The sequence below is a fragment of the Bubalus kerabau genome, chromosome 8 (genome assembly GCF_029407905.1).
Source record: "Bubalus kerabau isolate K-KA32 ecotype Philippines breed swamp buffalo chromosome 8, PCC_UOA_SB_1v2, whole genome shotgun sequence".
Classification (NCBI taxonomy): Eukaryota; Metazoa; Chordata; class Mammalia; order Artiodactyla; family Bovidae; genus Bubalus; species Bubalus kerabau.
Window position 1 is genome coordinate 47,535,744 of NC_073631.1, and position 16,124 is coordinate 47,551,867.

A 16,124-nucleotide genomic window follows, 5' to 3' on the forward strand; every position below is an offset into this window, starting at 1 on the left:
CATTTTAAAATTATTTCATGTACCGCCACCACCAAATTCCCTCCCTCTTTCACCACAATAACCCCCTTCTGTGCCCCTCCCAAACACTGAGACCTAAACACAATAAAGAATATTTTTATTGTAGTTCAGTATTCACAAGTAATGCAAAATAGAGATGGATACATTGTAATTCACAAAAAAAGTTGACAACATAGAAAATGCTCTAAGTGTTGCATTGAAATCTTTAAATAAGAAAATTTTTAAGCAGAAAAATTAAAGCCATTCATTCATAAAATCCAGCCAGCATCCTTTCTCTTTTCATTATTGTGAACTTGATCAGAAAAGCTTTTTTTCCCTAAACCTGCTATAGTCTTTCAGGAAGTATGAAGTAAAGTGAACCATTTCCAAGTGATGCTTGTAATACTAAAGATTTATGTTTTTGTACTGTTTTGATCAGTGTATGCATTTAGAACACACTAAAGTCTTAGCACTTGTTCATATATCACCACAAACATCAGATGCACCAATTTGAAACAGCTCAAGTTGGATATGTGGTACTCAGGCCGAACCTGTTACAGATTCTGAATAATCTTGACATCTCCGTTACATGATGGAAATCTACTGGCCACACATCAAAGCAGTACACAGTGAATTATTTGAAAAAATATGGGTGTCTCTGCCCAGACACATGCATGCAGATAGCATCAACACTAACTAGAGTAGCATGTCTGTATTCCATTTAAAAAGAAGAAAATACACATGCACTGGTAACTCCCTCCATGTAAAATATGTGTGTACAGACATGTTTACATGTGTATCAGCATGCTGATAGAATACAAAGGATTTCTGACTTCAGAAAAATACTGTAGTGACCTTTTAAATAACATTTTAAAAATGTGATTAGATTTATAAAATTTAATTTCCACAAAGCTCAGGTTCATTGGTTAACATAAAGCTGAAATGCTATATACACCAGTACAATGAAAAACCTGGTAAGGCAAAGTGGATTTTTAAGATGCTCAAACTATATTAAACCCAAGTCAAGAGAGCAGGCAAGTTACCTGGTGGAGTCCTGGCTTTTGAACGTTTTGCTATGGGATTTGAAGGAATTAAAAACCATTGTATGCATTTTGGTCAGCTATATGTTTGGAGAATTAGATACTTTTGTCAGTCCTCAAACCAACTTGTATCAGCATTCAAACCACATTATCAAGAACCTACACTGAATCCTAAAAGCATTCCTAAAAGGTACAATAAAAAAGGACCAACAGCATTTTTGCACTCACTAAAGCATACAGTCTAACACCAAGGAAGTTGGGTTTGATTTTAGGATTTAAACTGATTAAAAGGGCAGGCTTCATCATCATCATAACCTTCCTTCCTCATTCCCACTCAAGAGCACCTCCCAATATCAACACACACCTGCCTCCTGGGGGGCAGACTCTCAGTTTGCTACCCTCTCCAGTCACACGAGAGGGTGGTCTCATTTTCTCAACATGGACCTTTGTAGGCAGGCATCTCCTTTCTCTGTTAGACAGGTATAGGTAAGGATGCAGGACCAAATACAGAGAGTGGATATTTTAGATGTTACCTGAAAACTACAAAATGAGCTCGTAGGGCTTGCAGAGGATCCATTCCCTTCACTGAATCTCACTGCAGATGAGACTCGCATTGAGATCCCACTCTCAGCTGCTATATGATTGTACAGTCAGTGTCTATGACACGAATGAGGAGTTTCCTGGGCCCTGGTTCACAATTGTTTGCAAACGTATTCCATCCAACTGTGAGACAGAGATAAACCATGGTCATATTGGCAGAGGATTTGAGAAAGACAACTTCACTATATGGGACCTTCCTGAAAACAAGGCGTTCCCATACTGCCATAAAATACAGTAGTCTAGTCCCTATATCTGGAGAAGGAAATGGCAACCCACTCCAGTGTTCTTGCCTGGAGAATCCCAGGGACAGCGGAGCCTGGTGGGCTGCCGTCTATGGGGTTGCACAGAGTCGGGCACGACTGAAGCGACTTAGCAGCAGTCCCTATATCTATCAGTATGGATTATGCTCTTTGATAGGGCAATAAGAATCTGAATTTGAACCTGGGCTGAAAAACAGAAAGATACACATACAGACATAGAAGGATACACAGCTTTTAAGGTCCAGAAAGAATGAGGTAGAGATAAAACTTGATTGTAAGTATAAAAAGGTCAGGAAACTTCCCACTATATGAAATAACCCAAAAGATTCCAAAATATTTACATATAGATTACATTTTGAAATGCATTCTTATGTTATCAGAGGCATGCAGAAAAACACACTTTTCCTCAGTAAGACTTCAGTGTTTTTTATGTACATGGTAGAATTCTCTTCAGAGTAGGTTAAAAATTAAAGGGCAGAAAAGTTAAATACAAATTTGTAAGCTATGTATGGTACTTTTCCTGTATACTACTTTCAGTCTACCACCAACCAAGACTTGAGTATACGCTATGTGTAAAGCATTTATTGAAAATTAATGCTAAGATAATGAAATAAAATATTGTATAACATTATTTAAAATCCTTGAGCTCTACTTGAATGGCTGAAATGATCAAGCCTTTATACAAAAGTTTCCAGTGTAAGCTGAGGTCCTACAACTACATGCTCTTTCAGAAGGCAGATGTATTTGATCTTGTGTGTGATGAGTGCAAAGGAAACAACTGGATGCAAATTTAATTTCACTCTAGATCTAGATACAGTATCGGTTATAAAGGAGGGGGACTACTTTGAATTAAATTAGTAAAGTCATTGAGAAACCTGATAGGAGTTAAAGTAAAAAACCATATGGTTTGGTTTGGAGTAGACTCATGTTAATCTAGTCCTTTCCTGATGTACTTTTCTCCTCAAAGTGTTTTCTTCCTGAAAACTAAAATAAGGAGTCAGTAAGGAAACTCATAAAAAAGATAAAACATTAGCAGGAAATCTTAGCAGATGAGGCTTTAAGCAGATTGGCTAATACTTGTGCTGTGATTTGGAGTGACCTCGTGGTTGGAATTATAGGAGCAGAACTTCTGATGACATATATTGGCTTAAAGGTCTCCTTTTGAACAGCTATAAAGAAAAATGCTTGAAATAGCTTTTTACTCACTCATCGGCTAAAACTGAGTTTGATGAAGAATTAACTGATAACTCGATGGACTTAGAAGGATAATACTCAGTTATCTGTATGGTTATAGATAACTATACAAATCTAACCAGGATTTGGTTAGATTTCTAAAACACAGGGTCCTGAAGGCTACTTCACTATTAGCAGCAACAACAAAACTTCTATGAGGGGTCCTACTGGCCACAGGTGTGATGATTTGAACACCAAAAAGAATAACTATAATAGACTGAAAGACATTAAAACTACAAAAATTCATGAATCTATAATTATACCAAAAAAGAGAAACCTAAAATAACTTAATCTGTCATCATCTATTAAACCAACTCCTTACTTTGAAGTTGATAATTAAGCATAAAAAATAAAACATTTAACCTGGATTTCAAGTAAGAACTATATTTAAGGATGATCAAATAATCCAAGTTAAGAGAAAACTACTAGGAAAGAATTAGAGAAAAAAAAATTCACAAACCCTTAATAAAATTGCTGATTAAGGCAAGAACTATTACTAAACGTTAAAAATCCTGGGTGAATGGCTAATGGAGAACTGAGCATTCATTCAACGCTAAAGGAACCATACAGATAACTCACTAGTCACAAAGGAGAAAATGTAATTGGGGGATGGTTGTCACATTAATCCCATGATTTATTTTAGCCTCATTAATGGTAGATCAACAAGATATTACTTGTTTTCTGTTGTGATGTGATTTGAAGCATGTGTCTCATCTATGATATATGCTAGCAAAAAAATGTTTTATTCAAATTCTTGAAGCCTTTAGTTAGATACAACTTCTAGATTATAGGTAGTTCAGGAAATGGAGGGACAAGCTAAATAACATCTTGAAAAAGCAAGTGGACATATTCACAAGATGGGATTCTATACAACTGCTCCAACTCCCTTTAACAAGTCCATGTCATAAATAAAGGGACAGTGCTAGGTTAAGATAGACTTCTGAGACTTAGAGGGACAAGACCATTTGTAGTGTAAGGTCATAGACCGAATGCTGCTGCTGCTAAGTCGCTTTAGTCGTGTCCGACTCTGTGCGACCCATAGACGGCAGCCCACCAGGCTCTCCCGTCCCTGGGATTCTCCAGGCAAGAACACTGGAGTGGGTTGCCATTTCCTTCTCCAGTGCATGAAAGTGAAAAGTCAAAGTGAAGTCACTCAGTCGTGTCTGACTCTTAGCGACCCCATGGACTGCACCCTACCAGGCTCCTCCATCCATGGAGGAGGGATTTTCCAGGCAAAAGTACTGGAGTGGGGTGCCACTGCCTTCTCTGATAGACTGAATACTAGCTTGGATAAACCAACTACAAATGTGGGGACACTTGGGGAACTTTGAATATGGTCAGAATGAGAAAGCAGAAATTGTGGACTGAAAAAAAAAAATAGGTTACAGAACACTACATAGAGTATAATCTTATTTTGGTTAAAAGATGTAAATTATATGAATAGAAAAAGATCTGGAAGAATATGCATTAAAGTGTTAGCAATAATCTTTGGTGGTAATGTAAGGTTCTCCTTATTTTTGTTTATCTTTTCTAATTTTCCCCAATGTACTTATACTGCTTCTATTACAATAAATAGTTATTTTAAAAGAAGAACTTCTAAAAAATTGTGAGTTCACCACTTTTGTGAGGTAACTGATTACAGAAAGTCTGTAGATCAACAAGAAGAAAAACTAAGTACTACTACCCCTCTGGTGACGGCATATCTGATTTGTGGATAAAGTACTTATATAAATTTTTAAGTGCTTGGCTCACAAAGATAATACTAAAAAGTAACAGAAATGTCATTGAACAATAAAGGCAGGCAAGAGGCTAACATTTTTGAAATAGTCAATTAAAAAAAATACAAGTAAGATACATCTTGCTGTGTGTCATTCACCCTCCAAATCAAAGCCTTGACTACTAGCATTTACCCTCGGTGGCGGGGGTGGTGGGGGGGACAACGTAGAGTCTAGTATTTAAAGCATGTAGGTTAATAATCATGAGAGGCTCATACCCCATGGCAGGCTGAATTCCTCGCCTAGGCCTCGGGAGTGGCGTTGGGCTCAGAGTCCTCCTGGGGAGGAACAGCCGAGCCTTCCTGTTCGGCAAGCGTTTCTCGGGCTTGGCTGCCTAAGACTGCGTCGTGAATGCTGTGAAACAGCAGCTCCAGTAAGGCAGGATTTTCAAAGAATCGATTTCGAGTGAGGTCATTCACAACTTGGGCTATAAAAGAAAAAGGGAAAGTTAGCCCACACTCTGGGTGTCAGTCTTAAACATTAAAAAAAATAACACTTTCACATAAAATATTAAAATGATATAAAGTAAAAAATCTCACCCCAATACTTGTCCTCATGACATCACTCCCCTGGTCAAGGAAGCCACTTTTATTATTTTATTGTATATTCTTTCAGTATGTCTTTATGCAGATGTAAATATAAGTATATATTTATTTTATTTTCCATTACCCAAAAGATAGCATTATCTTTTGGTATGTATGTGTATGTATATATGTGTATCTATACACATATATATAATTCCATAATTTTTTTTTACACTTAATCTTTTCAGTCATTTTTTTTTTTTTTTTTTTACCATTACACAGTGCTCTATGTATGGTTTATTTAACTGGCCCCTTCTGTTTGACACAAATTGATTTTGGCCTTTTGTTTTTGTATACTGTGATGATTAATCACGTAATGTGTCATTTTGAGTGTGTGTAGCATATTGCTAGATTTTCTGGGTTAAAGGTAAAAATGAATTTGTAATTTGGAAAGGAAATGCTGGTCTGCTGTCCGTAGAGGCTGCTGCAGTCTGCACTCCCACCAGCAATGTCAGGGTTCCCATCCTCCACAGCCAGCCCGCAGAGCCTGCTGTCAAACATTTCCAATTTTTGCCATTCTGGTAGGTGAAAAGTGAAGCCTTTATGTGGATTTAATTTTCAAGTACTGTTTTAACCAAAATTTATATTAAAGATAGCAGGCATTGCATGGTAAAACACTTAAATGATTTTATATAACTTTGTTATGGCAGCCATTAAAAACATGGTTACTAAAAAAACCCACAACTCCTTCACAATGGTTTTCTAGCTCCTTTCCTCAAACTCCAGCGCAAGAGGCCTGCCACAAGTAACCCAGGAACGTTAGTGCCTGTTATGTGGCTAATTTCAAAGCTTAGCTTCAGAGTAATTTTCAGAAGAATAATTTTCATTTTCACCAAAACTAAAATTAAGGGAAAATTCTTCCAAGTGTAGTTATTAAAAAAAAGAAACAAAACCAAAATGTTAAAATGCCTCCCCCAAGGATGCAGAGAGATGAAGTTTTCTCTTCATGGATGCTGTTTAGTTTTTTTATAACAAAAATTATTATAAATAAATGTAATATAAATTCTGTTTCAGAAATAAATAAATAAAAAGCCTCCCCATTCTAAAATGGTACTCACCACTGCATCCTGCTAAATATACATAAATACCGACATCTCCATATTCTTTCACAATCTGTAAGAACGTTGAAATAAAGTTTAGTTTCTCTTGACTCTGTGAGGTGTCAAGAGAAGTTTCTTTCTACTAATATGTGTTTAGTGATATAAGATGCTCTGGCTCATTCACTTGAGTGGCTTTGCTTCAAAAATTATGCATTTTGAACTAATCATTTAAAATTTGCATTTTGTTAGATTTTTATATCAACAGTGATGACTTGGAACATTGAAGAATTCTTGTTAAATTTTATTCAAGTGTAATAGAATCATTATGGTAATGACTTTAAAAAAAATCTTCTTGAAGAGATATATACTAAAATATTTTTAGATTATATGATGACTGAGATGTGCTTCAAAATAAGAGGAGGGGAAAGTGGGTGTGAGGGATAAGTGAAACAAAATTGACCATGAATTGATAATTGTTGAAGCTGAGTGATAGTTACAGGGGGTTCATTACACTCTGCTCTTTACTTTTGTATATTTTTGTTCTTTTTAACAACAAAAAGTTGAAAAACAAAAGCAACAGCAACCAAATTTTGAGAGTTGAAAACCCTAGTTCAGTTTTCTGATTTAACTGATGGTGATTCTGGGCACAGAGATATTATCCTTAAAAGACTCCTTGAAGATGATGCTTACCCCTGCCAGAGTTTTTACACCAACAGAATCAATAAAATTGACTTGCGTAAAATCCAGAATGATGGTGTGGATGTTATCTCCTGGGGGCATAAATCTTTGCAGTTCCTCAGGAAGTGTGCTCTTGATGACTATTGGGGGGTATTTTATTTCATTCTCGTCTTCCTCAGGCTTGGTGCCATCTTCTCCATCTACTTCGGCATCCTACGTCAAAATCAAACCAAACCAGAATTCTATAAACAACTCATATTTTGGTTTCTGAGAAAGATTTATGAGAGAAAAATTAGTCCTTATATTCTCCAGTTTCTGATTGTAGCAGATCTCTTCTAAATTACTCACTATATTCCAGCCTTGTATATGACAAAAAAGGATATGTATACAATATTCAATTTTAGCTGTTTCTTTTTTCTTCCTTCTCTTCCTCTACTGTCCAGTGAAACCACTTTCTTTAGTATTCATATCCATTTTCCTCTCACTTCTAAAATAGTCTTATTAATTTCAACATGACAGATCACAGTTACCATAAGACCAAACAGCAAAAACCAGTCTTTGAGGTAAAATTTTTTCCACTATCAGCCGAATGAATTTCTGACAAAGTAATAATATGACATTTATTAAGGTATTATGTGATTTTCATTTCTAAAAATCACATTTTCCTGGCTCCTATCACTACTTATTTCAGAAGCATTCTCATAACTGACCTTATTATGTATTTTTAATATATAAAGGATACTTACCTTATTTCTAAGCTTTCCTATTTTAGGGACTTCATGCTGTGTTAAAAGGTGAGGGGCATGCAGATCAAGAGCAAAGGGGGAGCACACAGATCAAGAGACAAAGGAAACCTGCAGTGAAGTGACTACTCACCACTTTGACTACGGTCGCATTGGCCATGTTGGCATTTCCAACTTCCTTAGCATACTTCCTCATCGCCTTTCTTCTTGCTCCCATTATGAAGGCTGGGTTCACTCCAGTCTTTACAGAGGGCAATAAATGCAAAAATCACTTCTTGCTCCCAGAATCCACCCAAAGCAATTAATCTTTAATTCTCTCCATCTGATTGTTTTCTATGCCAAGTTATCACCCTAACCCTTGTTCTCCCTCTCCCTCAAATACCCTGAACTGGGTTACTCCCTCATTAAAAGAAGATTGGTAACTTTTCTTATTCTTGGTCTTGATTCAAGACAGCCAGAAGCTAAATATTAAAGAGAATTTTAATGTGGACCATTCTTTTAAGGTCTTTATTCAATTTGTTACAATACTAGTTCTGTTGAAAGCTTTGGTTTTTGGCCACAAGGCATGTTGGGATATCTTTACTTCCTGACCAGGAATCGAACCCACACCCCCAGCAATGGAAAGCAAAGTCTTAACCCACTGGACCACCAGGGAAGTCCCTAAAAAGAATTTTAAAGTAGTGTTTTACAAACTTAGATCTCTCAGCTTTTTATATTTAAGAGATTTTGTGGGTTGACTGGGAGGTTTCCCTCTTTAGTGGATAGTGTGGGGTGGAATACTAATCATGACCAAAGGAATCCATGTATTCCCAAGAATAAGAAACTTCATCATGACCAAAGGAATCCATGTATTCCCAATAATAAGAAACTTAATTTTCTAAATATTTCTGAAACAACTATATGCATATATTAAAAGAGAAAGAATGGTGGTATTGGTTACCCAACAACTGAAATGTACTTAATTCCATCCACTGACTTGTATAATTGCAAATCATTAAAATGATAAATTTTAAGTTATATTTTACTATAATTTTAAAAAATAGAGATGGAGAGAATGAAATAGTATAAATGGTATATAGAGACATGTAAGTGACCCTCACATGCCTATCAATCTTTAGATTCCTTCCTCAGAAATAATCACTCTTAATTCTTGTGACTCACCTTTCTTTTTAATGCATTGCTATATAAGTCACTATTTGCATAGTAAATTGGGGCATTTATTTGGAATATTTTTATTCCAGGAATTTCTTTCACCTGAAAAATAAAATGTTAGTGAATTTAATAGGGGAAATATTTCAGAATCAAAACTTCAACTGTCTCCCTTTTCCAACTTGAAAATTAATACAGATGTTGCCAAGGACCCTTTGACAGTGTTTAAATAAAATAATGTCAGTCTAGCTGACCTACTCATGTTCTGAAGGAAGGCATGTTGAATGGAAGGCCTTTAAAAATGCACATCTTCCCATTTCTTTTAAAAGTCTTTGTTTCTTTTTTTTTAAACCATAAAATACAAAGAAGAAACTGAAAAACATTAAAAAAGCGAATCTAGGAGAGGGGAGCTGCCACTCAAACTGTGAGAAGCAGTCACATAAAATGAACAGAAGTGTATATTGGTTTATTCACAGAATGTAGGTAGGAGTCAAAACAGACTCAGGCAAAAATTTTATCAAGAAGCCTCGTGAAATTCTGGAATGCAGTTGGAAACAGGTAATCAAGCACATAATTCTTTGGAAGGGGAACATATACCAATCCTACTAGCAGTCTAATTTATTAATATCTTACAGTGAGTCTGAGAAATTCTTCCCAAACACAAAACAAACAGATAAAACTAGTTTAAGAAGACTTTGTAAAAGATTCTACATAAGAGATTCCACATCAGAAAAGAAAATTCAAAGTCAAGGATATTTTAAGCCATAGTTTTAACCACTAAAAATGTAGCAGAAAAAAAAAAGAATTTCACAGCTCCACCACCTACATTGTACGTGGTTAATATTAGAATTTTATCACCCCTTTGAATTCATCAGAAGGAAATCACGCACATACAGACCACCCTGGCAAACAGTCTTGGTATTTTGTAAACATATACTTTAAGTCCAAGAATATATATTTATCTTCATTAAAAAAGAGGAAAAATAAATATTAAGAGACTGTGTAACTGATGTATAGTATAAACTATAAAACTGAATCCAGACAGCAAATGAAAGTTCAGACTTTTCACTCTGACCACCACACTTTCCACATCTCCACCCCTAACTCTCTATCCTGAGTAAAATCAATAATTAGCCAAGCTTACAACCATTTAAAATGATAGAAAAAAGGACCTACCTCCTCATACGCATCTATATCAATGTACACATCAGTGTCAGGAAGCTGCCCAAGGACTTTGTAGCTTGGACTGCAGACAGAGAGGGAATATTATCATGCTGATGCTCAGGTAGTGATGGAAACACAAGATTCTGCACATTTGCAAATCCTGTATGGATTTGCTAGTGACTTCAGGGATACTTGGTTCTTTTCTCTTTTTGTTTTTTTGGTCCTTTTATGGTCCTTTTCAGAAGGGCTCCACTTAAATTTGCATTCCCAGTACCATCCCAAACCTAACACATCCCCCACCCCCCACCTACATACACCTCACCCATATACAATTTACATACACAGCACATATACCTCACACCACATACACACACACACATAACACCACACACATGCTGGTATATACCATCCACATATTATACACACAATCTGTTCCAGACAAATGACTTAAGGATTTAAATATGGGAGGTAAAATGAACTGTGCAGAGTTCAAACCATATCTGGGACATGATTTCATGTCACTCGGCACACAGAATTATCTGCCTGCTCTAATTCTAAAGCAGGAGAGGGGATTTTCATTTTATTTGAAATAAGAGAACTGACTTGTGGAACAAGAGGTTGGAGGATCAACAGAAGGTGTGAGGAGAAAACAAAAAATTCAAATCAGCATAGGAGTTTCCTTAAGTTTAGTGTAAATAGATTTTTAAAAAACTTATATTTAATTGAAGGACAATTGCTTTACAATATTGTGTTGGTTTCTGCTGTGTATCAACATATATCAGCCATAGGTATACATATCTCTCCTCCCTCTTGACCCTCCCTCCGAGTTCCCTAGTCATACTGCAAATTCCCACTGGCTGTCTGTTTCACATATGGTAGTGCATATGTTTCCATGCTGCTCTCTCGATCTGTCCCACCCTCTCCTCCCCGCCTCTCTGTGTCCACAAGTCTGTTCTTTATGTATGCATCTTAACTGCTGTCCTGCAAATAGGCTCATCAGCACAACTTTTGTAGATTCCATGTATATGTGTTAATATTTGTTTTTCTCTTTCTGCTTACTCCACTCTGTATAATAGGCTCTAGGTTCATCCACTTCTTTAGAACTGACTCAAATGTGTTCCTTTTTATGGCTGAATTATATTCCATTGTATATATGTACCACAGCTGTGTAGCACAGCTTCTTTATCCATTCATCTGTTTATGGACATCTAGGTTGCTTCCATGTCCTAGCTATTGTAAATAGCTGGGGGTACTTGTCTTTTTCAATTATGGTTTTCTCAGGGTATATGCGCAGAAATGGGGTTGTTGAATCATATGGTAGTTTTATTCCTGGTTTTTTAAGGGATCACCATACTGTATTCCATAGTTGCTGTATCAATTTACATTCCCACCAATAGTGAAAGAAGGTTCTTTTTTCTCCACACCCTCTCCAGCATTTATTGTTTGTAGATTTTTTGATGATGGCCATTCTGACCAGTGTGAGGTGGTATCTCATTATAGTTTTGATTTGCATTTCTCTAATAATGAGTGATGTTGAGCATCTTTTCATGTGTTTATCAGCCATTTGTATGTCTTCTTTGGGGAAATGTCTGTTTAGGTCATCTTCTGCCTACTTTTTGATTGGGGTGCTTGTTTTTCTGGTGTTGGGTTGCATGAGCTGCTTGATTGATTTGGAAATTAATGCTTCATCAGTTGTTTCATTTGCTATTATTTGTATTCCTACATACTAACAACAAAAAAATCAGAAAATTATTGCAGCAAAAAGAATAAAATACCTAGCAGTAAACCTACCTACAGAATCAAAGAGTTGTATACAGAAAACTATTAGGACACTGATGAAAGAAATCAAAGATGACGTAAAACAGATGGAAAGATAGTCCATGTTGCCAGGTTGGAAGAATCAATATTGTGAAAATGACAATACTACCAAATGCAGTCTACAGATTCAATGCAATCCCTGTCAAATTACCAATGGCATTTTTCACAGAACTAGAACAAAAAATTTCACCGTTTGTATAGAAACACAAAAGACTTCAAATAGGCAAAGCAATCTTGAAAAAGAATGAAGCTGGAGGAATCAACCTTCCTGACCTCAGACTATACTGCAAAGCTATAGTCACCAAGACAACATGGTACTGGCCCCAAAACAGAAACACAGACCAGTGGAACAAGAGAGAAGCCCAGAGATAAGCCATGCACCTATGGGCACCTTAGTTTTGACAACTGAGTCAAGAATATACAATGGGGAAAAGACCATCTCTTCAATAAGAGGCACTGGGAAAACTGGACAGCTATGTGTAAAACAATGAAATTAGAATGCTTCATAACAGCGTACACAAAGATAAACTCAAAATGGATTAAAGACCTAAACATAAGACCAGAAACTATAAAACTCACAGAGGAAAACATAGGCAGAACACTCTATGACATAAATCACAGCAAGATCCTCTACAACCCACCTTCTAGAATAAAGGAGATAAAAACAAAAATAGACAAGTGGGACCTACTTAAACGTAAAGGCTTTTGCATAGCAAAGGAAACTCTAAATAAGGTGAAAAGACAACCCTCAGAATGGGAGAAAATAATAGCAAGTGAGCAGATTAAAAAAAAATTACTTATTGATTTCTTTGGCTGTGCTGGGCCTTAGCTGTGGGATGTGGGATCTTCATCTGCACAGTGGGATGTGGGATCTTTAGTTGCAGCATGTGGACTCTCTCTCACAGCATGTGAGATTTTGTGTTCCTTGACCAGGAATTGAACACAGGGCCCTTGCATTGGGATGTGGAGTCTCAGCTACTGGACCGCTAAGGAAGTCCCAAATGAAGAGATTTTAAACATTATTTTTCAAGAACACAAATTCCTATATCTTTACAGTCTGGCTCAAAGTAGACAGTGAAATGATGATAGGTACTATTTCTTAAACACCTGATATTACCTTATTATAGCCCATTAAAAATATACTGGGTTTATTTCTGCCATCATGTGGAAGAGAAACTGAAGTCCAGTGGGGTTAGGTGAGTTGTTCAAGTTAGAGAGCTTGGCAGACCCAGAATATGGCTCAAGGTCTTTTCTTTGACATTTCATGGCCTTGTTACCATGCTCTGGTATTCCTCAGCATGTATGTACAACTACTTTGTGAGTTAGAATCTATAGCAGAAATGCCACAGGTTTTTCTAGGTGGGTTCCCTCAACAAACATTCAGAGAACACAGAATCATGTGCTGGTTCTGGGCTCCAGGAACCTCACCTCTACAATTAAGTTGCTCATGCTCACAGTCTAGTGATGACTGTGGACAAATATAACACCAAGAACTGATACTGTAGACAAGAAGAAAGGTTCTCAGCTGAGTTCACAATTATGAGAAAACCTTTTAAAAGAGACTCAAAATGTTGTCCATATGTTGCAATCTAGTTGCCAGGGGGCAGGGGTGAGTAGGGGTTAACACAGGACCATAGGTGGTAAAGAACCTGCCTGCCAAAGCAGGAGACATAAGAGATGAGGGTTTGATCCCAGGGTCGGGAAGATGCCCTGGAGGAGGAAATGGCAACTCATTGCAGTATTCTTGCTTGAGAATCCCATGTACAGAGGAGCCTGGAGATTTACAGTCCACGGGGTAGCCAAGAGTTGGACGTAACTGAAGTGACTTAGCATATGGACCACACAAAACACAAGTAACCTGGAGACATGCGAGGTGCTGGAGGACCAGAGCACTGCTGTGGGCACACAGGGGAGGATGAGAGCTCTCTGGCTGGGTGAGCGGGGTCTCAGTGTATGAGGACTTCAACAGACAGATGCGGAAAAGGTCTTCCTGACCAGCTGGAGTGCACTGAAAACCCTCAGGTCTAAATACTCCTTGTTTCTTTTCTAATCACCCCTAGGAGCAAGAAAGTCTTTCTTTATGAACTCTGATGGGGTTTTATCTGGCCATTTCTTAATGCTTATTATCACTTGTACCTTGCTTATGGTTACTGAAGCACTTATAACCATGCATTTCAATTTCTTGAAGATGGATTATAAAATGCTCTTTAAGAATTAGCCTCTGGATTTACAAAAACTCATATTTGAATCATTGTCTACCATTTGCTATATGATCTTAATCAATCTAGGCCCAAGTTTCCACATCTGTGAAATGGGGATGCTAATAGTCATTGGTCTACAAGGATGAAATGATACAAAGCATGGATCTTTGCACAGAACCAGGCACATAACCACACTAATTTAATGCCACCATTACTTCATTACCATGATTAGCATCATCATCATCATTATGAATCTATATTCTTAGGAGAGTGAAGCCTTTTTGAATAGAAGGGCCATGTTTTATCTACTGCGATATCCCTCAGCCTAGCATCTCTATGAGAACACAGAACTCCCTAAAAAAAATTTATCCAATGAAGATTATAATTTTTAAGAAAAGCTTATAATTATTTTAATATGTCTCCCCCCACCTCAGTTGTGGGGGGGAAAGCTGAATTTCCGTCACATTTATATCATTGCCCACATCGCCTACAGGAAGGAGGCATCCTGAACTATTTGCTGATGAACTGACTGTCCCTTAACCTTGTTGGCTGTGAGGGAATCTGGGTGTTTGGAGACAAGCAAAGCCAGTGACGCACTAGCCCTCTCTGGACAGCCTGCTCCAATTACAGAAAAAGAAGCAGCTGAAAATAAACAAGTAGCCTGAGTAGTGGCTCCCCAGACTCTAACCAACAAAGACCCAGCCCAATCACCAACAGGGACAAAACATAAAAAATGAACTTTACTAAATCATTTGGGAGAGAAAAAGAAGCAGAGCATTTAAAAACAACCTAACTTTAAAATTTATGATAAGAAATCACAAACTACTATGTGGGTGAAAAAAACAAAAAGTGAAAAAAATCTTGAATTCTATACCATGGCTTCTTAAAGGTATTCGTTGTTGTTTAGTCGCTAAGTCACGTCTGACTCTTTGGGACCTCATGGACTGCAGCATGCCAGGCTTCCCTGTCCTTCACTATCTCCCAGAGTTTGTTCAAACTCATGTCTGTTGAGTCAGTGATGCCATCCAACCATCTCATCCTCTGTCACCCCCTTCTCCTCCTGCCCTCAAGTTTTCCTAGCATCAGGGTCTTTTCCAATGAGTCGACTCTTCCCATCAGGTGGCCAAAATACTGAAGTTTCAGCTTCAGCATCAGTCCTTCCAATAAATATTCAGGGTTGATTTCCTTTAGGATTGACTGGTTTGATCTCCTTGCTGTTCAAGGGACTCTCAAGAGTCTTCTCCAGAACCATTGTTTGAAAGCATCAATTCATTGGCACTCAGCCTTCTTTATGGTCCAACTCTCACATCCCTATATGACTGCTGGAAAAACCATAGTTTTGGCAATATGGACCTTTGTCTGTATCTATATCATAAAAGATATAGATATTTTAAAACCATGATGTTCACTAAAGCTCTGAGATAAAGAAATCTTGCATGTACTAATCCTGTTCTTATGAAAACAAGTGGGGGACTTCTTTTTACATAAAAATGAGTGACAGGGTAGAGTTTGTTATGAAAACAGTGTAATTCTTATCTTGAGTTTAGATTCCACATGTTAACATTTCCCTTTATGTAGTTTTTGATGAGGAAAATGTTCATTTCCTTCCTTCAGAGTGGGAGGCATCCCACCATTCTCCATCTAGCAGCTCTTCAATAAACCACAATCAAAACTTTAAGAACTATCATGTGATTTGCAACTACAGGCAAAAGCAGACTAACCTCATTTTCATTCCTCTTGTGTTAAATTTGTTGGGTGCATAGTATGAGTCAGGCACTGTGCTAGGCTCTTCACATGCATTATCCTCATCTGAACCTCACTGTGACTCTCTGAGGGAGCAAG

The 16,124-nt window shown here is 37.2% G+C and overlaps 1 protein-coding gene across 1 annotated transcript in view; it reads right to left on the bottom strand.

Annotated features, from left to right (window-relative positions):
- Window positions 1–262: 262 nt before the first annotated feature.
- SLC26A5 (solute carrier family 26 member 5) overlaps window positions 263–16,124 on the bottom strand; it is a 64,141-nt gene continuing 48,279 nt past the window's right edge. Inside the window, exons 14-20 of the mRNA XM_055590170.1 lie at window positions 10,276–10,345; window positions 9,112–9,204; window positions 8,084–8,191; window positions 7,220–7,420; window positions 6,548–6,602; window positions 5,124–5,332; window positions 263–1,760 (exon numbers count right to left, since the gene is read on the bottom strand). Coding sequence (XP_055446145.1) covers window positions 5,148–5,332; window positions 6,548–6,602; window positions 7,220–7,420; window positions 8,084–8,191; window positions 9,112–9,204; window positions 10,276–10,345 — 712 coding nt within the window. The 3' untranslated portion in view covers window positions 263–1,760; window positions 5,124–5,147. The remainder of the gene's footprint in view (window positions 1,761–5,123; window positions 5,333–6,547; window positions 6,603–7,219; window positions 7,421–8,083; window positions 8,192–9,111; window positions 9,205–10,275; window positions 10,346–16,124) is intronic.